General features: G+C 47.3%; 1 protein-coding gene across 1 annotated transcript in view; it reads left to right on the plus strand.

Moving 5' to 3' along the window:
* The window catches only part of LOC144116315 (tRNA (34-2'-O)-methyltransferase regulator WDR6), a 273,947-nt gene that overhangs the window by 122,923 nt on the left and 127,823 nt on the right, over nucleotides 1-23,201 (plus strand). Inside the window, exons 13-15 of the mRNA XM_077651056.1 lie at nucleotides 6,533-6,694; nucleotides 20,476-20,550; nucleotides 22,607-22,792. Coding sequence (XP_077507182.1) covers nucleotides 6,533-6,694; nucleotides 20,476-20,550; nucleotides 22,607-22,792 — 423 coding nt within the window. The remainder of the gene's footprint in view (nucleotides 1-6,532; nucleotides 6,695-20,475; nucleotides 20,551-22,606; nucleotides 22,793-23,201) is intronic.

The following is a 23,201-nucleotide window of genomic DNA, read 5'->3' on the forward strand; positions in this document are numbered from 1 at the left end:
CCTTGGATGCCTCCAGCAAGCAGGACTCCACCTGAAACTGGCCAAGTGCGAGTTCATGAAGGAAACAGTTGAGTACTTGGGCCACGTCGTTACAAGCAAAGGCCTGCAGCCGAGCCCTAAGAGCATTGAAGCGGTCCTTTTTGGCTCCAAAACCACGAGATTGCAAGGCGCTCCAAAGCTACATCGGCCTCATTAATTTCTACAGGGAATTCATTCCCCATGCAGCTTTCAACAGTGCTTCACCCACTCAATCACCTGCTGAGTCCGGTCACACTGTGGTTTTGGGAGCCAGCTCAGGAAGATGTATTCTGCCGAAGTAAGGCATTACTGGCATCAGCATCGGCGTTGGCACATTTCGATCCGGGGAAGGCTACAGTGTTGGTCACGGATGTGTCGCCCTATGGCCTTGGCGCGGTTCTCGCACAGAGGGAAGCAGACGGAGTGGAGCGACCGATAGCTTTTGCGTCGCGAAGCCTGGCCTCGGTGAAAAGGAACTACAGTCAGCTTGACAAAGAGGCACTCGCTGTTGTATTCGGAGTTGTGCGCTTCAAGCAGTATCTTTGGGGTCGCAGATTTGAAGTTGTGACTGATCATAAGCTGCTGTTGGGTCTCTTGGCAGCAGGCAGGCCTATACCAGAGTCGTGTTCTCCGTGTGTCCTGCGCTGGGCATTGTTCTTATCAGGGTACAACTATGTCTTGAGTTATAAGCCTGGTGGACAGATTTCTCACACAGATGGCCTCAGTTGGTTGCCCCTGCCTTTGAGAGAAGCTAACGTTGAATGCCCTCCAGAAATTTTCATGCTCCAGAGTTGTTATCCAAAGGTGCTATCAGCATCAGTCGTGGCAGCGGCCGCTAACAAAGGCCCATGTTTGTTACAGTTGCGAGAAGCTTTGTGGACAGGTAGAGGGCCTCCCTTGGAAGAGCCTTGGAAAGCATTTGAAGCTCGGTTCCTGGAGTTCAGCGTCCAGAGTAACTGCATTTTATTGGGGAACAGTGTGGTGATCCCTGCATCGGTACAAGCTGAAGTACTGCGTCTTCTACCCGAAAGTCATCCCGGGATCTCAAAAATGAAAGCGGTTGCCCGCAGCCATGTTCGGTGGCCGGGACTGGATAGAGACATTACGGCAGCGGTCCAGGCATGCCGTGTTTGTCAGGAGAACCAGCGGATGCTTAGGCCAGCGCCTGTGAGGCTGTGGCTTTTTCCCGAGAGGCCGTGGTCTCGTTTGCATGTAGATTTCTCTGGCCCTAGATTTCGCTGGCCCGGTGCGGAATGTGCATTTGTTCATCGTGGTGGACGCATTTTCGAAATGGATAGAGGTCTATCTGGTAATGACTCCATCCGCAGCAGTAACAATCCAGAGCCTGAGACAGATCTTTGCAGGTCAGGGCTTGCCAGAAGTCGTGTCGAACAACGGCCCGGCATTTGCGCTTGAGGAGTTCATGGTATTTTTACATAACAGCATTTAACAGATACTGGTGCCACCATACCACCCAGCGTCCAATGGCACAACAGAGCGGGCAGTGCAGACCATCAAGCAGACACTGAAGAAGGCCGGATCGGGAGATATTCATACACCGCACGAGGTAACAGGCTGCTGTCCTGCTGAGCTGTTACTGGGCAGGAAGCTGAAAACAGCCCTTGACTTACTTCGGCCGGATCTCCGGAAGGCAGTCATGGTGAAGCAGCTACACTAAAATGTTCGCAGGAACCGGATGTCAGTCAGGGGGACCAACCTGGAGCCAGGAAAACAGGTACTCGTGCGGAATGTCCGACCTGGGCCGAGTTGGGTGTCGGAAGCGGTGGAGTCGGACGAAGGGTTTGCAGCAGTGCTGAGACTTCCGGATGGTTGCACGTGGACGAGGCACCACGATCATGTACGAGGAACACTGCATGTAGTTTTTTCTAAACACTCTGGCTGGCGACGTCGTTGCTGGGGAAGAGGGTGTCCTGTCACCTGATACTACGACTGCAACTGTTGCTGGAAGCATCGACTCAGGCCATTCTGAGAAGAACGGGAACTCACTGCCTGAGTTTTCCCATGCGGACGCTGGCGCCTCGGAGTGTACCGGAACAACGCAGCGAACACCCCTTCGTCGCAGCGGCCGAACCCGGAGGGCTGTGGTGCGATATTCATTATAAACCATTTTTTCGGGTTGAGTTTTGTTCCGTTCATGAGCTTTATTGTGCATGTCCCATTTCTATAAGAGGGAAGGATGTTACATTATGGCAACCTGCCGATCCGGCAGGGGGCGTTTTTAACGCCTATTAATAAACGTGCTGCGGCTGGCCTAGTTAGTCGGGCGCCTGCACTGAACAGCTGACATTGTCGTGTCATTCCTTGGACATGACACACACGGGCTGCCATGCGAACAACCTTTATTCCACTCGTCTTCCCTCTTTCCGCCTCGGCTGCTCATCCTGATGATGATGATAACTTGGCGACCCACTAGCGTCCTCTCGTAACGTCACCTGGACCTAGACCCTCTGTTTCCACACCGTCCTAAAAGTTTCCAGGATATTATCAAAAGCCGAACAGAGCTACAATCAACTTTACAAGGAGGCACTGACTTTGGTAATTGGTGTGGATCGTTTCCACCAGTACTTGTGGGGCATACCGTTTGAGGTACACACTGACCATGAGCCACTTTTTGGAGTGTTGGGCGCTAACAAGCCTGTTCCAGTGCAAGCTTTCCCTCAAGTGGTCAGGTGGGCTCTGAAGCTCTCTGCTTACAAGTGCAAACTTGTATACAAGCCTGGCAAAGAGCTCGCTCATGCTGATGCTCTAGTAGACTGCCACTGCCCAACGACAACAGGTATACAGTAGAACCCCGCTGTTACATTCCTCACTGCTGCGTTTTCCCGGCTGTTACGTCGTTTTCGTCCGGTCCCGGCATAGCTCCCATAGGATCCAATGTATTGGGCACCCCGCTGTTACGTTGTAGCTGTGAAAACGTTCCCGCATGATACGTCGCAACCTGGCACCCCGAACCCGGCTGGGCAACGCGCGCCAACCGCCATTTTGACGAGTCTTAGCCAGGCTTGGCTACGGAATTGGCTACAAGACCATGGCCTCCGAGATCACCCCCTTGCACGCGTGTGGGTAATCTCGGAGGCCATAAAAAGCCGCACGCGAGTTGGAGAGATTGCCACTAGATGGCCACTGCCTCGTCAGCCGAAGCGAGTAAAACCCGCGGGCCCGCAGCAATCCAGTCTTGTTTGTGCGGTTCAACCCATCCGAGTCGTCCATGCCCTTCCGTCAACAGCTATGCTGCCTACGCCTCGTCAGGCCTCGTTAATCCAGTATATCTTGTTTGTGCGGTTCAACCCATCCGAGTCGTCCGTGTCCTCCCGTCAGCACCTACGCTGCCTACGCCTCGTCGGGCCTCGCTAACACCGCGAGCGATTTGTCGTCCTTTGATGGCGTCGCGCAAGCGCAAGGCGCTTTCCCTCAAGGAAAAGCTGGATGTTCTCAACGCAGTCGACAGGCAGCCAGCGCGGAAAAGAGTCGACATCGCCTCAGACTGTGATGATGACGAGGAGCACGAGCCGCATGATTCCGGGGAGTTGGCGGACCCGAGCTTTGGAGAAGCCGTCGCGGCTCTGGACCTCCTCCGCAGGTACGTCACACCTCAAAGCGACGCTGAGAGCAATGCGGCTTTCCAGGCCATCGAGAAACGCATGGTGTTTTCCAGTGAGCGGAAAAAACGGCAATCGACCATTCTCGATTTTTTTAAGACCTAAGCTCACTTGATGTCGAAATAAATTGTTTCAAGGCAAAGCTGCACTGTTTTCATTAATTTTCGGACTCACTGTTGCGTTTTCCCGGCTGTTACGTTTTTTTTTCGCGGTCCGGTGAAAAACGTATGAACGGGGTTCCATTGTATCCACAACTCCTTTCACCTGCTGTTGTGGCATGAGCCACAAGGAACGATCCAGTTCTGGGTCATGTTGTCCTTTCTGTTTTGAGAGGAGAAAGCCTACCAGTGGGACCAGAGTGGAACCCATTCAATTCTCCGTTAAGGTTGCCTACTGTGGGGATGGAGAGTCATGGTTCCACGATCATTGGAAGCCCAAGTACTTGGCTTGCTACATGCCAGCCACCCTGGTGTTGAGAACAGCAAGATGATTTCCAGGAGCCACGTTTGGTGGCCTGGCATATTGCCATCAGTGTGAAGAGCTGTGCTACATGCTAGGATCAACATCAAGCTGCACAGTGTATCCAGTAGACACTGTGGCTCTTTCCACAGCGACCCTGATCAAGGCTTCACATTTATTTCAGGGGGCCATTTTTAGGACATACATTCTTGGTTATTGTTGATACTTTCTCGAAGTGGATAGAAGTCGTCCCTGAGTCTTCCACATCTGCAGCAGCTACCATTTCTGCCCTGAGAAGTGCTTTCGCTCAGCGTGGCCTCCTGACATAATACAGTCGCCGACCGATTTTTTGGACTCGAAGGAACCCGAAAAGTGGTCCGAATAATCGAACAGTCCGAAAAATCCACTTGTACAAAAAAAATCGCTTTATTGAAATGAAATCGCCTTAAAAATGTCACAGATTTTACCTTGCGGAAAATTTCTCTTGCTGGCGACGATTTGCGCCTGTATTTGCGCCAGAGTTGTGCTTTCACTGTACACGCTAGACACCAATGTCACCGCATTTAGTTGGAATACTTCCCACGCTTCTTTGATGGACCCGGCGGGGCCATGTTGTCCACAACCCAAGTGTGCACCACACCGCTTGTCAAACACGCATAAGGCACTTTTCGTTCAAAGCGGCGGAGCCGCCGGACGCAACCACAAAACGGCGAACGGATGTAACTTCGTGAAGACTGAGCGTCACTTGGTCGACGCGGTCAGAGAAACTCAAGTGACGAAATGGTGAATGGCGAACGTATGAGACCCGCCGCGGTGACTCAGTGGTTAGGGCGCTCGGCCACTGACCCGGAGTACCCGGGTTGGAACCCGACCGCGGTGGCCGCGTTTCGATGGGGGCGAAACGCAAAGGCGCCCATGTGCTGTGCGATGTCAGTGGACGTTAAAGATCCCCAGGTGGTCGAAATTATTCCGGAGACCTTCACTACGGCACCTCTTTCTTCTCTGTCCCTCCTTTATCCATTCCCGCCGAGATGTGAGATAGCTCCGGCGCAAATTCCTACCCCCAACAACCAATTTTCAACGTATGGGACAAGTGATAACCGCCCGCGACAAAAGCGATAACGTCGGCGACAAAAGCAAGTTGACGGCAGTGACAATCCGGCTGCCACCTCGAAGTGTCAGAGATCGCAGGGACCTCCACTGGCAACAGTGATGTACCGAAAGTATGTCAAGCCAATCCAACTGCAGCATAAATCCACCTCAATCCAAGATGGCGCCTTTTGTGCCGGCGAAAGCCGATTTTGGCCTGCAGACGACTGAAATTAGTCCGAAAAATCGAACTTTCGGATCAGCGAACATCCATTTTGAAGATGGCACCACAGGGAACCAGCACGGTTACCGCTTGCTCCTTGTACGTACAGGAGCACCTCTGACTTCTGCTGAAATGCACACATTTCACTCAGCTAGTGCTGCAGCTCCACTAGAACTGGAGCAGCAACCTCTCCATGCACCAGCTGTTCCGGACATTCCTCACGAGGAACAGCCACCTGCAAGTAACCATGCCATGGGCAGTGACGTGAGTGCAGTCAACAGTGGCTACGTCTAGCGCACCAATGTTACAATGCTGCACAAGGACTAGGAACCAGGTAACGAAGTACTCCCCACCCAAAGCCCTTATCCTAAGAGGGGAAGAGTGTTACAATGTTGGCTCGCTGTTGGTTACAATGTTGGCACCCCGATGCGGCGCTGATAGTTTGTGTTAGCTGTGCCCCGCCTGGCGACTGAGGCAGTGGCGTGCAGGATATAAAGATCAGTTCGTTTTGGGTTGACAACTCTGTATGTTCCTTGGTGTTTTGCGGGCATCATGGCCTAGGCTTTGCCTGGCCATACACACATATAAAGCGCGAGTTTCAAGAATGGTGTCTTAAAATAACCAGGAATGAAAGTGAAAGTGCAGCTGTGGGCAGTGGTTGTTCCAAATGGATAGATGGCACAATGCATGTAGGCCACCTCATCTGTGCTTCGTTTCCGTGATTTGGCATGAGTGTGGCTGCATTGAAACTGTTTTCGGGGGAAAAGGTGCATGCTGCTAGCATCCCAGATGAAAATACTAAAAAGCTGAAAGGGCATGTAACGAAGTTTCTCACAGACCACGACCTCAGTTGGTTCCAACTTTTCTAGTAACAACTGGACTCATTCAAAGCGTGTTTTCACATGAGGTTGATAAGGTTGACAACGTATGAGTGGGCCCGCTTCTCTCGTGTGTATGCCGCAGTGGCACTGGGGTCATGCAGTTCTTTCCACGCACAAAGAGGTTTCGACAGCCAGACCCTTAGCCTCGAGGTAGAACAGGGTGCTGAGCTGGCTAGCCCCCTATTGCTCATTTTGCTTTGATGGCGATTTGGCTCACGCCACCTTTGTGCTGTGCTATGCAGGAAATCATAGAGCCTTTCCGGACATATACGAGCATCCATGGCAACAATGGCGTCACGGACATTCAGCAGCAAAATGAGACGCTGGTCACCGCGGGACGGGATGGCCGAGTTCTGCTCTACTCCCTGCGAGATCGAGATTTACGCTTCCTACGTGTCTTCTGGGTGAGTGCAAAGGGCTGCATCTTTTCTGGTTCCAGTGTCAGCTTTTCTTTGAGAATATGCAAGATGTGAAGCACGGAAGCACATTCAAAGCTGGGCTTGTTTCTGGGCTCATTTATTCGTCCCTTTCATTTCTTCCTTCACCTTTCTGCAGTGCAAGTCCTATCTGATTTCATATGTGCCAACATTGGTACTGTTCCTTGTAGGTTTTGCTTCAGTGTAGGAGAGCAAGCTGCCGGGCTAGTTGGTGATGCATGTTTTAAACTAGGAAGCGCAAAATACCGGACGACGGACAGAGTAAGGGACACAAAAAGCAGGTTCACGAGCGCTACTACCAACTGTTTATTCATGCTGTGGTACAGGGGTTATATAGGAACAGATTGTGTAGCATGCGCGTGGAAAAGGCACAGAAACCGCACATCAGGCATGCGCACAAGTTAATCAAAAAAAAGAATCTAAAAAGGCACATTCCGATGAATAAACGTGTAGAGACGTGTCACTGACACAACGCTCGGGCAGCTTTCGGATATAATAAGCCTCTAGAACGAGCCTAGCCTTATCATTGCCGCTCTTGCCTAGAACCGTGGTTTTCTCCAACCTTGCCCTACACGTGCACGAAGCAATGTGACGCACGAGATTAGCACTAGTGTCTTTGTCTTCTATGTTTTTGGCATGCTCCCGTAGCCGGTGATTAATACAGCGGCCAGTTTGGCCAATGTATGAAGCCCCACATGAGAGGGGAATGCAGTACACCACTCCTGTTGCACATTTGCCAGCTCAAAGAATTCCCTGGATGTTTTTTTCTCGGCAAAAACGCACAAACCGGATATGCCATTTAGGACTATTGTTAGCGAGAAGGGCTCGTGGCAACACAACGTCAGCCGTTTCTTGCTCAGCAAGCTTAAACACATTCCCGTTGATGACCCCTTTCTGATTAAGAAGTCACAAGAAGTTGCCGATCTTGTGCAGACGAACGATCGGATGGATTTAGCCTTTTCCATTGATATACAAGACTTGTTTTATTCTGTTCCACATCCTGAGCTGTTAGCTTCGGTCAGAGAAAGCATTGAAGGCTCGGGGGCTGTGGCCTTCCAGAACTCAGCTGGAATTTCGGTAGATAATTTTTTAAGATTACTAGAATACTACTTGCAGGTAACTTTTATCTCACATGACAACCAGTTTTTTCTGCAGCGTAAAGGTATCTGTATTGGCTCATGTGTAGCTCCGATTTTATGTGACATATTTTTATCTTCAATTGACTGCCTTCTTGCACAGACTTTTCAAGGGGGGCCAGTTTTTAAAGTTTTTAGATATGTTGGTGACTTTTTAATTATTTTAAGACCAGGGAACTCTACATCCCTTGACCATATTGTTTCACTTGTTTTAAATACTTTTAATCGACTCGGGAAAGGTTTAGTTTTTACCCATGAACTCCCTGAAAGTCAGGCGTTGCGTTTTTTAGACCTCAAGCTTATGTTCTGCCGAGACCATATTTGCTGGATGTACTCCCCCCGAGCCAACAAAGAGCTGCTTAGCTACGACTCGGCTCATTTCAAGGTGGTAAAACGAGGTATTGCACCGCTTTGTCTGGAGTCTGCGCTTCAAAAATCTTGCCCTCATAAAATGCAGCAGAGTGTCAATGATCAGGTTGAGCGACTTTTATCAGCAGGCTTCCCTGGCCCGGTCATTTCAGCTATGGCTGAAACCCTCCTACAGAAGCACAAAAGCGCCCAAAAAAGATCTGAGCCCCCTTCTTCGACGCCGGTGGTGGTCCCTTATGTACACCAACTCACGCACAACCTAAAAAAAGTGGCTGGCAGGCACCGTGTGCCATTGGTGTTCTCAGCACCCAACAAGCTATCTAAGCTATGCCCTCGCATCACGGGTTGTGCCGGCAGGGGCTGCAACAAAAAACATGGGATCGCCTACATCAACTGTGCAATAGGAGTGGTGTACTGCATTCCCCTCTCATGTGGGGCTTCATACGTTGGCCAAACTGGCCGCTGTATTAATGACCGGCTACGGGAGCATGCCAAAAACATAGAAAACAAAGACACTAGTGCTAATCTCGTGCGTCACATTGCTTCGTGCACGTGTAGGGCAAGGTTGGAGATAACCACGGTTCTAGGCAAGAGCGGCAATGATAAGGCTAGGCTCGTTCTAGAGGCTTATTATATCCGAAAGCTGTCCGAGCGTTGTGTCAGTGACACGTCTCTACACGTTTATTCATCGGAATGCGCCTTTTTAGATTCTTTTTTTGATTAACTTGTGCGCCTGCCTGATGTGCGGTTTCTGTGCCTTTTCCACGCGCATGCTCCACAATCTGTTCCTATATAACCCCTGTACCACAGCATGAATAAACAGTTGGTAGTAGCGCTCGTGAACCTGCTTTTTGTGTCCCTTAATCTGTCCGTCGTCCGGTATTTTGCGCTTCCTAGTTTACAACTTGCTTCAGTGTGTCTGCATATATTTCCTCAAATGTGCTTCTTAGAGTTCAATTTATTTTTTCTTTGAAATGAAAGTTGATGAGGCAAAAGGCATGAAGCCTGACAAGGCCTCGTCTCCCATCTCAGGTTGACAGCTGGCAAGACTTTGAAATACAGTCACAGGGAATCCTCCTGCTAACAGTACAACATAAGGCACACATGAACACACAGCACAGGCGCATGCGGTTAACAAATGCATGGTAGAATGCACGACAGCTTATTGGTGAGAAAATGGATCAGCATCTATCTGGATTTGAAACTGATAACATCATGACATAAACCTGGAAAAAAACTTGTGAAGACTGATTGCAAGCATGTATGAGTGTGCTTATACAATCAACAACTAAAAATCCGGACCCCTGATTTTTCTGACTTCTTGCAGCACCGCGACATGGCTCATAGAGCCAGCATATAAGAGCACATGAAATTTCGGACACATCGCAACTGACTGCTCGATTTTTCGGACCTCATTCGCACTTGCCGCTAATACCCAAGCCACCATATAATGCGTACAGTGGAAACTTCTTAATTCGAACTGCACGGGAGAACGAAAAATTGATCAAACAAAACGAAATTCAAGCTAAAAGGGAGTCTCTTAAATGGTGAGGCTGATATTAGAGTTCAATTTATTTTTTCTTTGAAATGAAAGTTGATGAGGCAAAAGGCATGAAGCCTGACAAGGCCTCGTCTCCCATCTCAGGTTGACAGCTGGCAAGACTTTGAAATACAGTCACAGGGAATCCTCCTGCTAACAGTACAACATAAGGCACACATGAACACACAGCACAGGCGCATGCGGTTAACAAATGCATGGTAGAATGCACGACAGCTTATTGGTGAGAAAATGGATCAGCGTCTATCTGGATTTGAAACTGATGACATCATGACATAAACCTGGAAAAAAACTTGTGAAGACTGATTGCAAGCATGTATGAGTGTGCTTATACAATCAACAACTAAAAATCCGGACCCCTGATTTTTCTGACTTCTTGCAGCACCGCGACATGGCTCATAGAGCCAGCATATAAGAGCACATGAAATTTCGGACACATCGCAACTGACTGCTCGATTTTTCGGACCTCATTCGCACTTGCCGCTAATACCCAAGCCACCATATAATGCGTACAGTGGAAACTTCCTAATTCGAACTGCACGGGAGAACGAAAAATTGATCAAACAAAACGAAATTCAAGCTAAAAGGGAGTCTCTTAAATGGTGAGGCTGATATTCTCCGTGCGTTAGCACATTGCGCCCGTGTAGTTTTGAATTTGTGCCATTCTTGGATGTTGTACACCTCACAAACTGGAACAGTAGCCACAGTTCGCGCAACTCATCTATGCCGAGTCTTTCGTCCCGAATGCTGGAAGAGGTACAATCGAACCCAGATATATCAAATTCTAAGGGGATCGGAAAATAATTTGATATAGTGAAAATTTTATATACAGATAGAGGCTGAAACCGCACTCACGATCATGAGAAATTGTGCTTACCAATCGCAAGACTCGTGAACTGCAAAGTCCGGGCATGCAACTAGAAAGCACTTTATTTCACGGAAAAAAAATCACTAATTTTTGACTGCTTTTTGCTGTGAGTAATGAAGTTGAAAACGCTAGTCTCGATCTTCTCGAGACTGTTCAGGTGTGACAGCCCGGACCTTCCATTTCACCGCAACAACGCCAAATGAGGCTGAACGCTGACGTCAGTTCAGCGACTGTTCCTCCAAGCAGAATTCATCATAGTCACCCAACGCTTCCGGACATTCATCTCCAGCCACTTCAAGGCATGCCTTGCCAAAACAGCTGGCTACCGTGGCCTGTTTTGCGTCATTCCAAGCGCCCGGTAATCATCTGGATGGCGCGGAGCAGGTCAATCTTGAGATCAGTTTCCATGCGAAGTTTATGAGGAGCCGCTGAACAAGTTGCCTTCTGTAGCCTATCTTGAAAGCCCTGGTCCATGGGCGGCAGTCTCGCAATAGTGTTCGGTGGGAGAAACTCGAGTTCAATGTTCTGCAGCTTGCAAGACATTTGATGGGCCAAGCAGTTGTCTAACAGAAGGCGTACTTGGCGTCCCGACCTGCCCAACTCGGCGTCCCAAGCCTGACGCCATTCAACAAAAAGTTGGCGTGTCATCCAGGCCTTTCTATTACAGCCGTAGTGGATGGGAAGCTGCTTGCAGTTCTTGAAACAGCATGGTGATATGCTCTTTCTAATAACAAATGGGCGCAGCTTGCACAAGCCGCCTATGTTTGCCGCTAGCAGAACCATCACACGCTTGCTTATTTTCCCGCCGTGACATGAGCTTCCACGGAAATCAAATGTCTTACTCAGCGATATTTCTTTTTCATTTCGTTTATTTTTCCCTTAAAGGCCCGGAGGTATTACATAAGGGGGGAGCAAAATCAAGGTCAAAACAGAGAAAGAATAAATTGATAAAAGAGAACCACAACAAAAAAAAAACAGTATGTAACAGGTAGATGATCTTGTGACGCGTACACAGTGCAAAGTAGAATGCACGGGATCGAAACAGGAATATATATATATATATATATATATATATTAGTTGGCTATTTTACGATCTTCACCAAAATGGTGTATTTTTTTAACTGTTATAACTAACCCTATTTTGCCCTCCTGCAACAATCCCAAATGGGATTAGCAGTACGCATAAATAAATAAATATTCAACACTCAGTACTTACCAGAAGAGACCAGTCTCATCTGTATTGAAGACTTCGGCAGGCGAAGACTTTGTAGTGATCCTTGGCAACTCCTCTGAAAGCCACTGCTGCTTCTCCTGGCTGCTGAAATGGCTTTTCCCGCAATGCCATGATGGTTTTTAAACTATTGCAGCCACCGCAAAAGTTCTCTTTGCCAAGAGCCGTGGCAAACCATTTGGCCTTCTTCATTAGCATGGGGCCATCCACAGGGATGTTTTTAGCTTGGACTTTGAGGAACCACGCATACAGTGCCTTCTGAACTTTGTTGAAAGCAGCAGGGCGCACACGACATGCTCCCAAGCGACTCTGCTCACCTGCTTTGGGCGTGATGTCCTGCTTGTTTTTAACGACGTACTTAGAATGCTCCATGGAATGCCGAATGCGTGCCCTAGAGGTCTTCTTTTCGCGATTCTCGACAGGCCGGATCACCTCACGGTTTGTTGCAAAGTCCAGATTCTCTCTTTTTTACGTCCATAGATGCCATAGCTCACGGGATGACAGAAGTCACGCACGCTACAATCGGCGTGTTGAAGCAAAGACACACACAAGAAAACTGCGACAGGCGCTGCTCTGGCCGATGGAGTGGAGTGGCGTCAGTCGAGGAGTCTGCAAAGGAATGACAAAGGCTCAAAGGGAAAGGAAGGAAACTGAGAGGAAATGTGCTGTTGGTGCTAGTTGTGCCAGTCATGGGGCACCGCGGGCGCAATCGCTACCTCGCTCTTTCGAGTTCTCTCGTCTCCCTCACTGGCGAGGAGGCATGGCTTGCAAACGTCGCCGCTTGCCTCCATGCCGCGCGCTGTGCGACCGTAGATGCGAGTGTCTTTGGTTAAAGCGCACCTTACAGGGGCCTGGCGTGGCATTCGAAATCTCAACCGGCCAGCGAAACTGGAGTTCGATATACTACGCAATTGTTGTCTTATACATTTACACACGATTTTCAAGGGGATAATCTTTGTGTTCGCTATAACCAATAATTGAAATATGCGGTTCTGATATATCCGTGTTCAACTGTAACAGTGAAGCACATGGGAGGCACACGGCTTCATGGAGACAGCAAGCGTGAAATATACTTTCAAACTTTCAAAACGAGTTGAGCGTGCCCACAGCAAAATGCACTGCAACCCTTACTTTTATATCATAAGCACCATCAACAACTGGCATTTTGTTGGCAAGCAAGATGCCTCTCATTATGCACAAGCCACTGAAGACTGCATATTGCCACAAATCTTTGTACTGTTTGTTTGTTCATTCTTCAAAGGTGCCGATATGTGGCTTTATCGCTGTTTGTGATGCAACCAGATTTATCTCGATTGATTGCATCCAGGTGGAGTCGATTCTAGGTTGTTTCAAACTGTTGTAACTTTGCACGCTCTATCTCGAAAGTTCACTATCAGCTTTAAATTTAGCACGGCCGAGAGCGGCAGGCATTCTGTTCAATGACTGCCTAGCACGCTTGTTGCTACTCCGCCACTGAGTCATTCAGTTCCTTGCATAAATAAAGAGTGCTGTATGGAAGCCATTCTCACTGTCTTCCTGCTCTCCTGGCTACAGTCACCACTACGTGACATCTAGTAAAGGTATGATAGTGGAGGTGGAGGTCATAGCAATCCTGCTATGACCTCCACCTCCACCATCTCCTCAGAAGGCTAGGGCCATTGCCTTTGTGCATGCAACCCAAAGAGCTTCTCTCGACCCTTCACCATCCCTTCTGGAAACTACCGGCTGCAGTGGGGCACAACGACCCCCCCCCCCCCCCCCCCACCCCACAAGGAGAGATCGACCTTTCCAACTTACCGCAATGTCTAAAGCATGGGAACTGCGCGGGGGGTCATAACTGAAGGTGTTCTAGGAAGGTGCCGGATTGACCCGTGCAGAAAGGGACTCCGGGATCCGTCTAGTTGGTTTTTTTTTACCTTGAGAGAGAGTTTCTTGTGCACTATCAAAGTTGTAAGGCGAGACGCACGATTCGGAGAGCCAATCGCTTTTGTGGAGATTGCTCTGTGCATCGCATATTGTAACTAATTTGATGACTTTTTTTGGATTTTATGTTTCTGGGAAGAGTTATTAATACAGTCAAAGTTGAAGGGGGCAGCACGCAGCATGGAACCAATCGTGTTGAGGCTTGCTCCTGTTGGATGCTTCCTGAATGTGAGATGGGCTCCCAAGCATTCAAAACCGAGCCCGGGAGCCCAATCCATGGTTCTGGACTAGGTTTAGATGCTCTGCATCTTTGGCTATGCCGAGGAGGAAAGATTTCCCTGTTAGCCAGTTCCATCTTATTTGTCACTCTCTTTAATATGCTGTACATTTTGTAATCTTGTGTATATAAACTTCAGTTCATTTTCTTGTCACTTTCTGCCGTTGCAAGTTGTTATTACATCATCACTGAAGGGGCGCCTCAGGCGCAAGGAGCCTTCAAGGCAACAAACCGTCTCTGACGGCGCACCCCTGGGGCAAGGAAGAGAACCATCATAACTTTACTGTGGCTATCGGCGGTCGTACAGTTACCACTCTATTCGATACAGCAGCTGACTATTCTGTGATGAATGGAACATTCGCTGCACAGCTGAGGAAAGTCACGACCACTTGGGATGGCCCACAAATCACAGGAGGTCACCTTATTACACCAGTGGGACAATGCATTACGCGAGTGACTTTGATGGGACATATCTATCCTGCGACCTTTGTAGTGTTACAGCAATGTTTCGGTGGCGTCATATTGGGTGTGGATTTTCAAAGTGAACATCGGGTGATAAACCACCTTCAATCCAAGCTCATCATGCTTTTGACAGACGAAGCCGTTCCTTCTATTTTGACCATGGAGCAGCATGTTGCCCTGAGTGTCCTGGATGAAAAGTGAGTGTCCCACCCCGATCAAGCGTCATGGTCCCTGTAGGTGCCACGGATGCCAAGAACATGGAAGCTCTCATCGAGGAGAGCACGGAGTTGCTTCTAGAGCTAGGAATCAACATCACAAGAGGCATTGTACATTACTGCAGTGGTCAAGCTGAAGTGCTGCTGATGAACTTCAGTGAAGAATACTGGCACATTAACAGAGAAACAACGATTGCTTTCTTCAACGAACTATCTGACGTTCGTGACACCTTTATCCTCTCCGATCGAGTCCCGGAATATTCCGCCAAGAAAGATCACAAGCACTTCTTTGACATAAACCCAGAATTGCCCTGGAACAGACAAGTCCAGATCGGCAATCTGCTTCAAAGCTACAGCGAGTGCTTCTCTTTATCGCCGCAGGTCCGACAAACGCCGATTGCCAAGCATCGCTTTGTAACCGAGTAGCACGCTCGACCTCGACACCAAAGCCCCTACCATGTGTCGCGCTGAGAAGAACAAGCCATCCGGGAACAAATGGAAGAAATGGTTCACGACAACGCCATCCAGCCATCGAAGAGTCCCTGGACGGCACCGGTTGTTCTAGTGAGGAAGAAAGACGGCGCACTTTGATTCTGCATCGATTACCGCCACTTGAAGAACATAACGAAGAAGGACATCTACCCCTCCCCCGCATCGACGACATGCTGTAAAGTGGCGAATCCAACCTAACTAAAGCCTTCCTACGCCCTTCGTGTGGTGTGCTACGCTGCCGAAGGTTTTGCGAATACCAACTGTACCTTAATTTTAATGAGCTATTACGCTATGTATAGTGCTCTGACAACAGAATTACACATCTCATGACAGGCAGTGGCTAGTTCCACAGCACCATCCGCTGCACCTTCGATGCGCAGCAGGTTAGGCCTATTAACATCTGTTGAGCGATGCCCTGACAGCACGCCGGCGAGTGGCTGGTCTGTGCAAGAATCGCGTCACTAGTGCAGGTGCAATGTATTCTTGCTCCTAGGTTAAAGATAAGCTTGTCTATTGCCATTTTTGGTATATTGAAATATTGACATTTTCAACTATTTCGTGCTCCTCTTCGAGTTCAGTATATCCAGGTTCAAGTATAGAAACCACTTCTACTGTGGTTACAGCTCAAGTTCAAGCAATTGTGCCATGAGATTGGCCACCGGCGCAATAAGTTGTACGGATGGTGGCAGTCTCACTTTCATTGGTCGTGTAATTTTTTTTTTAGAGAGGGGATCCAGCTCAAGTCCTCTGGTTCATGAGCCCACTCCTTTTCCCCTCAGTGACTCTTTCTCTTCCTCAGTAGATTCTTTTTTCGGGAGCCCAAGCTCCTCTGGCCGCAACTAGAGCTCTGGGAGGTTCATCTCTCCAGTTTTAACACAAGCACGAGAGCATTGATGCTAACATTGAAGGATACTCACTAAGGAGGATCCTGGCAGGCTCACCACAAATTATTGTCACTTCATGTTTGTCACACAAGGCAAACCAAACCAATATGTGCACATGTGCACTTGGTTGTCGAAACATTTTTTTGTACATGTATGTGTTACTCCAATAAATCAAGCAGTTGATAGTCAGCGCTTTCTCATCTACTCGCTTGTCCTTTGTTCGTTGCACTACGTTTGAGAATCTTGCAGACACCATTTACTCACATATTAAAAACGTGACTGACAAGCGGTTACAGCAAGAGTCAGTTTAAACAGTTTACGTGCAAAGATCACAGCACAGGGATGTTTCGTTTAAGCAGTGCAAATCCGCAGGCGAAGAATAGAAACCAAAGGGTGAGGCTGTTTTTGTCGAGTTTTGCTCTCGGTGGTCTCATCGGAGCCCCTGAACAAAGCCAGGATGTACCTACCCAAAGGGGAAACGTTGATACGTCTTCCCTGTACCAGTGACTGGGCTCAAGTCCCTCTTGGTTCTTCTCACAGTGGCTGTTACTAAGTCTCATTGTGTTAGTCAGCAGCATGGTTACTTCAGTGAAGGATTGCTGATTGCTTGCATGCATGTTGAAGTAGAGTGTGCATCATAACACTCACAGCAGCTGGCAGTAGCTATTCAGATATGTAGGGGATGCAGGTTTTGTCTGGCAGACCTGTCCGTTTAATCTACTCTGGTGTCACCGTAATTTCGTTTAGGTCATAGGAATTGAGGGATTGGCTCACCCTCATTCCTTCCATATGAAGCCCAAAAATATCACTGAATTTTCAGAAATGTCAAGGGCTCTTTTGTGCAGAGAACATCAAAATTTCCTGTTTATTTTTTGTGTTCACTTCTCCTGTGGGCAAAAAAATAGTGCAGGCAATCACACATCTGATGTGACAATTCTGCGAAAGCAGTTGGATTTAACCTCTGTGATTATTACTTTGATATTGATACTGTACTGAATGCTTTGACTCAAAGCCGGGGCTTCACACACATGGCAGAATTTTTGTGGAGGGTGGAGGTGGGTCGAGAGTGGTGGTGGGTATGTGGGCAGCTGGATGGGTGGGGTGAGGAGGTGGCTGAAGAACAGCTGGCTTTCCCACTGTGTCTCTAAATGTGATTTTGCATCGCTTTTTTGCTTCGCCTAGCCAAAAGTGCACTGCACTTGCCACTAAAACGTCGCTGCGTTGCTAGGTGGGCTTCAAGTGGGTGGCGCCTTGTGGAGGGTGGCGGTGGGTGAGTGGGCAGCCCCTGTTTGAGGAGTGTGGTGGGTAGGTGTCTGGTTGGCAGTGCTTCTGGAGGTTGAAGTCACTTTGCTTGGGCTGGAGGCTCCACTTCAACAGATGTCAGATTTATGAGGGAGGGGTTGCACTAAAACTGCTTTCGCAACAGAACTGGTGTGCTGAGTTGTCACCTGTTATCTACCAGCAGCCTCCAAAGTGGCTTCCACAATCTATCATGTTGGGTGGTGCTCTCTGTCTCTCCTGGCTTTCACATTTTCTGCATTAATAACGTTGGTATCAGCCTGCCTGATGGCAACCTTTTACCGTGATTATCTTTGATATGAAAAAAGAAAAGAATGACCCTGAATGCTTGTGATGTATGGGCCACAGAATGATCTGGAAACATCTGCTTCCTTGTCAGTTGGGAAAGAAGTGGTATTTATTGCCAAAGTCTAGGCTCGAATATTATAACTGTTGGTGTGCGAATGTTGAATACGAATTGGAAGGGAAAGTGCCTTTGAATATCTGATCAGTGCAAAAAAAAAAAAAAAACAGAAAAAAATAAGTAGGAAAACAGTGTTGTCCTTATTTGTTTCAAAGTAGTGTATGGTCTTTACAACTGAACTAAACAGCCTTAAACTAACCCAGCACCGTACAAAAAAATGCATGGTGTGCACAGAAGTGGGTACTGTTTTATTAGTATAACAATATGCAGCCTATAATAATGTCATGCAAACTGAGTAACAAAATAAAATTCATTGACACATGACTGGCAGTCAAAAATAACATGAGTAGTAAAGCCTCATTAATTTGGACTTCAGTGAAGGGACTGAAAGGAATGCCCCAGATTATCCGAAGCTCAAATATTTATTCCCCCCACTTTGCAAAAAAAAAAACAACTGAAAATTCTACAAGGTGGTAAAACGTTGTTAGGAGGCTCATTACAAAAACAGCGAAAAGCCCGTGCCGAGCGCATAGTTTGGCATGCTGGAGGAACAAGTAAGTGAAGGAACGCTCATTGGTGTCTGAACAGCGAGACTGCTTTCTTCTAAAAAGGAAAAAAAAAGAAGACCACTGATGCACCTGTAGGTGTCACGCCTGCTGTTATGCGCATGTAAGAGGTGCATGGGCTGCAGTACACCATGCAGTAGGCGAGATTTCTACACGATCGCTTGTTCTGTCCGTGACGCCTCGACTCGACCCCTCTTCAGGAGCCCTATGTGAAATTTTGCAAGTGGGCTTTCCTGCCTACCATAGTTGACCAAAACGGGGCTATGGAGCTCATACGAGAAGAGTTGTGAAGGCGATAGGACGAGTGCCATGGGAGATGGATATGTAACATAGCATATTTACACAATTGTAAGTCTACTCAAATTATGTCAGTTTCCCATATTGCAAGTCAGGAAAAAAGAGGTACATTCCACTACGAAAATGCATTACTATTAATGTATTATTCACTGGACTACTACTCGTCCACACTTGCACCATCGTCCTCACTAGTGCTGCCGTCGTCATCGCTGCTGCAGTCCCGCAGCATGTCGTTCGAACGTCCTTGTCCAGCAAAATCCCGCATTTTGCAAACAACCACACCACGGCGTCACATGAAACAGCCCAAAATTTCTCCTTGCTGCTGCCACCACACGTGCATCACCTGTCTCAAAACGTCGAACTTGCGGGCCGGCGCACAGTGTGTTTCTTTGGTGCCAAGAATGACAGTCGTCTTGAATGTTGCCGTGAACGTGTGCCAAGTCCTTACTGGATCCGGAGCACTAATGACTATTGATGAAGCATGACAGTAAAAACTCATAAAAACGTGGCCAGCAGTCAAGTCAAATGTGTCAAAGAGAGCCAAAGAGAAACTATGTGTGAGCGGCGTTGGCTCTTCCATAAGCTAGACACACTCCCCGGAAGCACTGCTGTTCTGAGTGGCGGTGCTGCTGCGATTGCAACAGCGGCTGTTTCATAAATTATTGACACTCCCGTGAGCGCCATGTGCACAGTGAAAAGTTTTAAAAAAAATGCAAATTCTTTCGAAGAAGCTCACAGAATGGCCTAATACTACTGAGTAGAGACAAGGAGCAAACATAATATTGCAACCATGCCGTAGCGTACCTGATATCTCGTTTTGTCTCGCCTTATTGATGGCGCCATGCTTTGGTTTCGATTGTAAGTCGATCCCCCCAAATTTGGATTTTCAGACTAAAGAAAAAAAATAGGTCGACTTACCATCATGTAAATACAGTGTTATGGTTATGGAAGGATCAAACATAGAAACCACACGCTTTTCCGTTAAGATTGATCGAAGCCATCTTGTTCTCATCACTAGTATTAGGGGGAAAGCCCACTTGTGGAATTTCACACTAGGTGCATGCTTGAAGTTGAAGGTTTGATGGAAACCTGTCTGGTTGGTGATGGACATGAAGATAAAGGCAAAACACCGACTACTGAAGCAAAGTTCTTTACCGTACAAGCCCATCAGTGTCCGAATGTGACCAGTTCCCGCGATTAACAATGAAGAAGAAAGTGAAGGTCCCGCCCTTTTACGGTTTTCCTGACACTTTAAACTCTATCTTCAGATAATTTGCCCAGATATTGTGGCTTTGCCACAGTTGGATTGATGAAAGCCGGCATAGTATTTCATCCGAATATTAGGAAATTTTTGAATATTCAAAAGTTGTGAATATCAATTTCTCGAATTAAATATGAACCGAATGACAAACATATTCAGTGCCTATTTGAAAAGCCGAATATTTGCACACCGCTACTTTTACCCCTTTCATCGACACGTGCACAGATGTAATAATCCACTGCACGAATATACCAATGCTTGTGGTTTCATCGACCACAATGTGCCTTGAAAAAATCCAAGAAAGTCACCTTCAGCAGTGTATAGTACTACTATTATAAAAGGGCTGGAAATTTGCATGTTTACCACTGGATAACTTTGGACAGGTGCAGCAAGTTGTAGGAAAGCTTTGTGCCATGTCGTCGTGCAGCTTGAGTGTCGAATGTGATTTGTTGTTGATGTTTTGGTGTTATAAGGCTCATGTGTGCATTTGGGCTGTGCATAGTGCAGAGCTCAACAACGCTCGAGTGGATCGGCCACATGATTCTCCAGAACAATGGGCTCCTGCTATGTGGATACCATATGGTAAGTTTTTTGTAGTACATATTTTTGTCTTATTTCTCTAGTCTTTTGTATTTTAGCTATGTTTTAATGAAGCAGCATCAACATCCACTCTGCAGCCCTTTCACCTGTAATAAATCACTTTTAACCTGTGAAATTTTAAAAACATTTTATAGGTTATGCACTTGCTAGCAGAGTGAGCTAATAGTCTCACGTGCAACTTTGCAGCGATTGCCAATTAACTAAGTGAACAAAATGTTCTGGGGGTATTTGCTTTTTAGTCATATGTGGTTTTAAATTGATTAAGTATAATTAAATGAAATGATTACGAGGTGGTTTTCACTACCTGATGTTCTGGGAAGTAATGTTACTCAAAAGTAACGTGTAGTCTCTTGGTGCTTACCTGCCTGCTGCTTTTTTTTTTTCTCCTACCGCAGTAATGTCACACAGGGGAGGTGAAAGCTGATAAGAAGCCCTTTCTATACTTGGAAGAATCGATAACTTAATTTTAAGGACTAAAATATTTTGGTGGCACCTTTTTTGGCAGTGATTCAACTCAATTCTATCTGGTAATAAAAATAAATGTAAAAAAAATTCTTTAATACTTTCAAAAACTTCAAAACCTTCTTCAAAATTTAGTAAGCGTGTTGAGTGAAGTGGACCACCTTTAGTCATGTGATGAAACCCTGGGATAGCTCAGTAAGTTTCATAGCCGCCGCGGTGGCTGAGTGGTTACGGCGCTCGGCTGCCGGCCCGAAAGACGCGGGTTCGATCCCGGCCGCGGCGGTCGAATTTCGATGGAGGCAAAATTCTAAAGGCCCGTGTACTGTGCGATGTCAGTGCATGTTAAAGAACCCCAGGTGGTCGAAATTTCCGGAGCCCTTCACTACGGCGTCTCTCATAGCCTGAGTCGCTTTGGGACGTTAAACCCCAATAAACCCAATAAACCAGTAAGTTTCAAACAGCTTACACAGAGCACACATGCAGGGTCACTCTTGCTCTCTCTGGGCAACTTAGAGAAGCTGTCTATGCCGATGGCTCATGGGCGACACTGCACCCAAGAAAATTCAAAAGTGGCCCACTGGCACTGGGCCATGGCACGTTGAGATTAGGGCCCAAAAGATCACTGCCGCAGTGAATGTATCAAGTCATGGTTGCGGTCACGAGTTGGGATGCACCTGTAAGTTTGTTTTATGTAATTTTCTGTGCCAAATTGGAATTATAAAGTCTCATTTTTTAGTCATTAGAGTAATTGATTTCCTCAGTACTAGGCAAAATTTTTTTTACTTCCACCATGATTTCACAGCACATTTTTGTCAGTTCTTGGCCTTAATTTAAGCTTTTGCGCAGAATACAAAGCATGTTCAGCTTTCTCACGGAGAATGTAGAAACATTCCTTTCTTTCTTTGTTTCCAGTCCACTAGTTTTGAGCAATAGTAGAGGGCTTGAACAATGAGTATACTCAGTGGTACCTTGTTCACTCTGGCTGTTTGTTTCTCGAAGGCCATCTATGTAAGCTCTTTGCAGTCACTGGGGTCACCGGCGTAATTCTCAGCATTATTTCTTTTTTTGTGATGGTAGTGTCATTTGTCACTTTTGCATCGCCACAGCTAGCATTCATATCAACTCTTCTGAATTGATGACTGTGGTGACCTGACACCGTTTCTAGGTTTTAATAATGATTTACCTTTTAGCACTTCTATGCCTCATGCACCATTTAAGATTTTGAATTATATTAAACTGTTCATCCTCGAGACATGTCTTAAAGACCTGCAGAGACTGTTAACCTTGTTGAACTTGCGCGCTCTTTAGCCGCAGCTGCCATAAAAATAGATCATCGTCATCAGATTTCTCAGCTCGAATGCACTTCTTGGTGCTGCCATTGCCACATGCATAGTTGTCCAGATAGATTGCTGTGAGGGATTCTATTGCAGTTAACAGTCCGCATACTCCCTCTCATGGGGTCCAGGGTTCAGCTGCAAAGTTTGGCTGCCCACAGGGCTGTCATTGGGGTTTAGGCAGGGGGTGCGGCTGTTTTACTATCGCTGGGGCCCGCTTTCCTCTCTGGTTTCCACGGCAGAGCGACTTTGTGTTGTGGAGCACATGGCAACAGCGGGCAGTGTTCCAGTTGAACTGTGGTGGCGGTCACCGGTCCTGGGACTTTGCAATGAGCGCCAACGAAGGTCTCTTCGCCTGCCTCAAGACTGGGCGCATCATGGTGCAGCGCTGCGGGCTCAGGGAGATGCTCCACCGGTCGTGTATACGGGTAATGAGGCTCACACTTGTCCGCTTTCGGTTAACCAAAAATGCAAGAGGAGAGCTTTAACCGAGGGAGAAGTGGAGTGCCAGTGTTTTTGGTGTGCTGTTTGAAATCAGAAATGCTTTGTGTCCAGCTTTTTGCACAGCCAAGCACAACCTTAAATTTTAAGCTTTGGTGCATTCATCCACTACAGGGACTATTTTGCCTAAAAGTAAAATTCAAACTTTTTTTTAGAATTTAAATAATTGCATTCTATCATGCTGCACAAATCAGTAGTTAAATACATTAGCAGAATGAATGAGATAGAGATGGACGCAAGTGCTACTTTTCTACGGACCGAAAATAAAGCCATCATTCAGTCACTGGTCTTATACTGTAGTGACTTTGGATTAATAGAAAGTAGCTTGTCAGAGAA

Source organism: Amblyomma americanum, chromosome 1 (assembly GCF_052857255.1).
Source record: "Amblyomma americanum isolate KBUSLIRL-KWMA chromosome 1, ASM5285725v1, whole genome shotgun sequence".
NCBI lineage: Eukaryota > Metazoa > Arthropoda > Arachnida > Ixodida > Ixodidae > Amblyomma > Amblyomma americanum.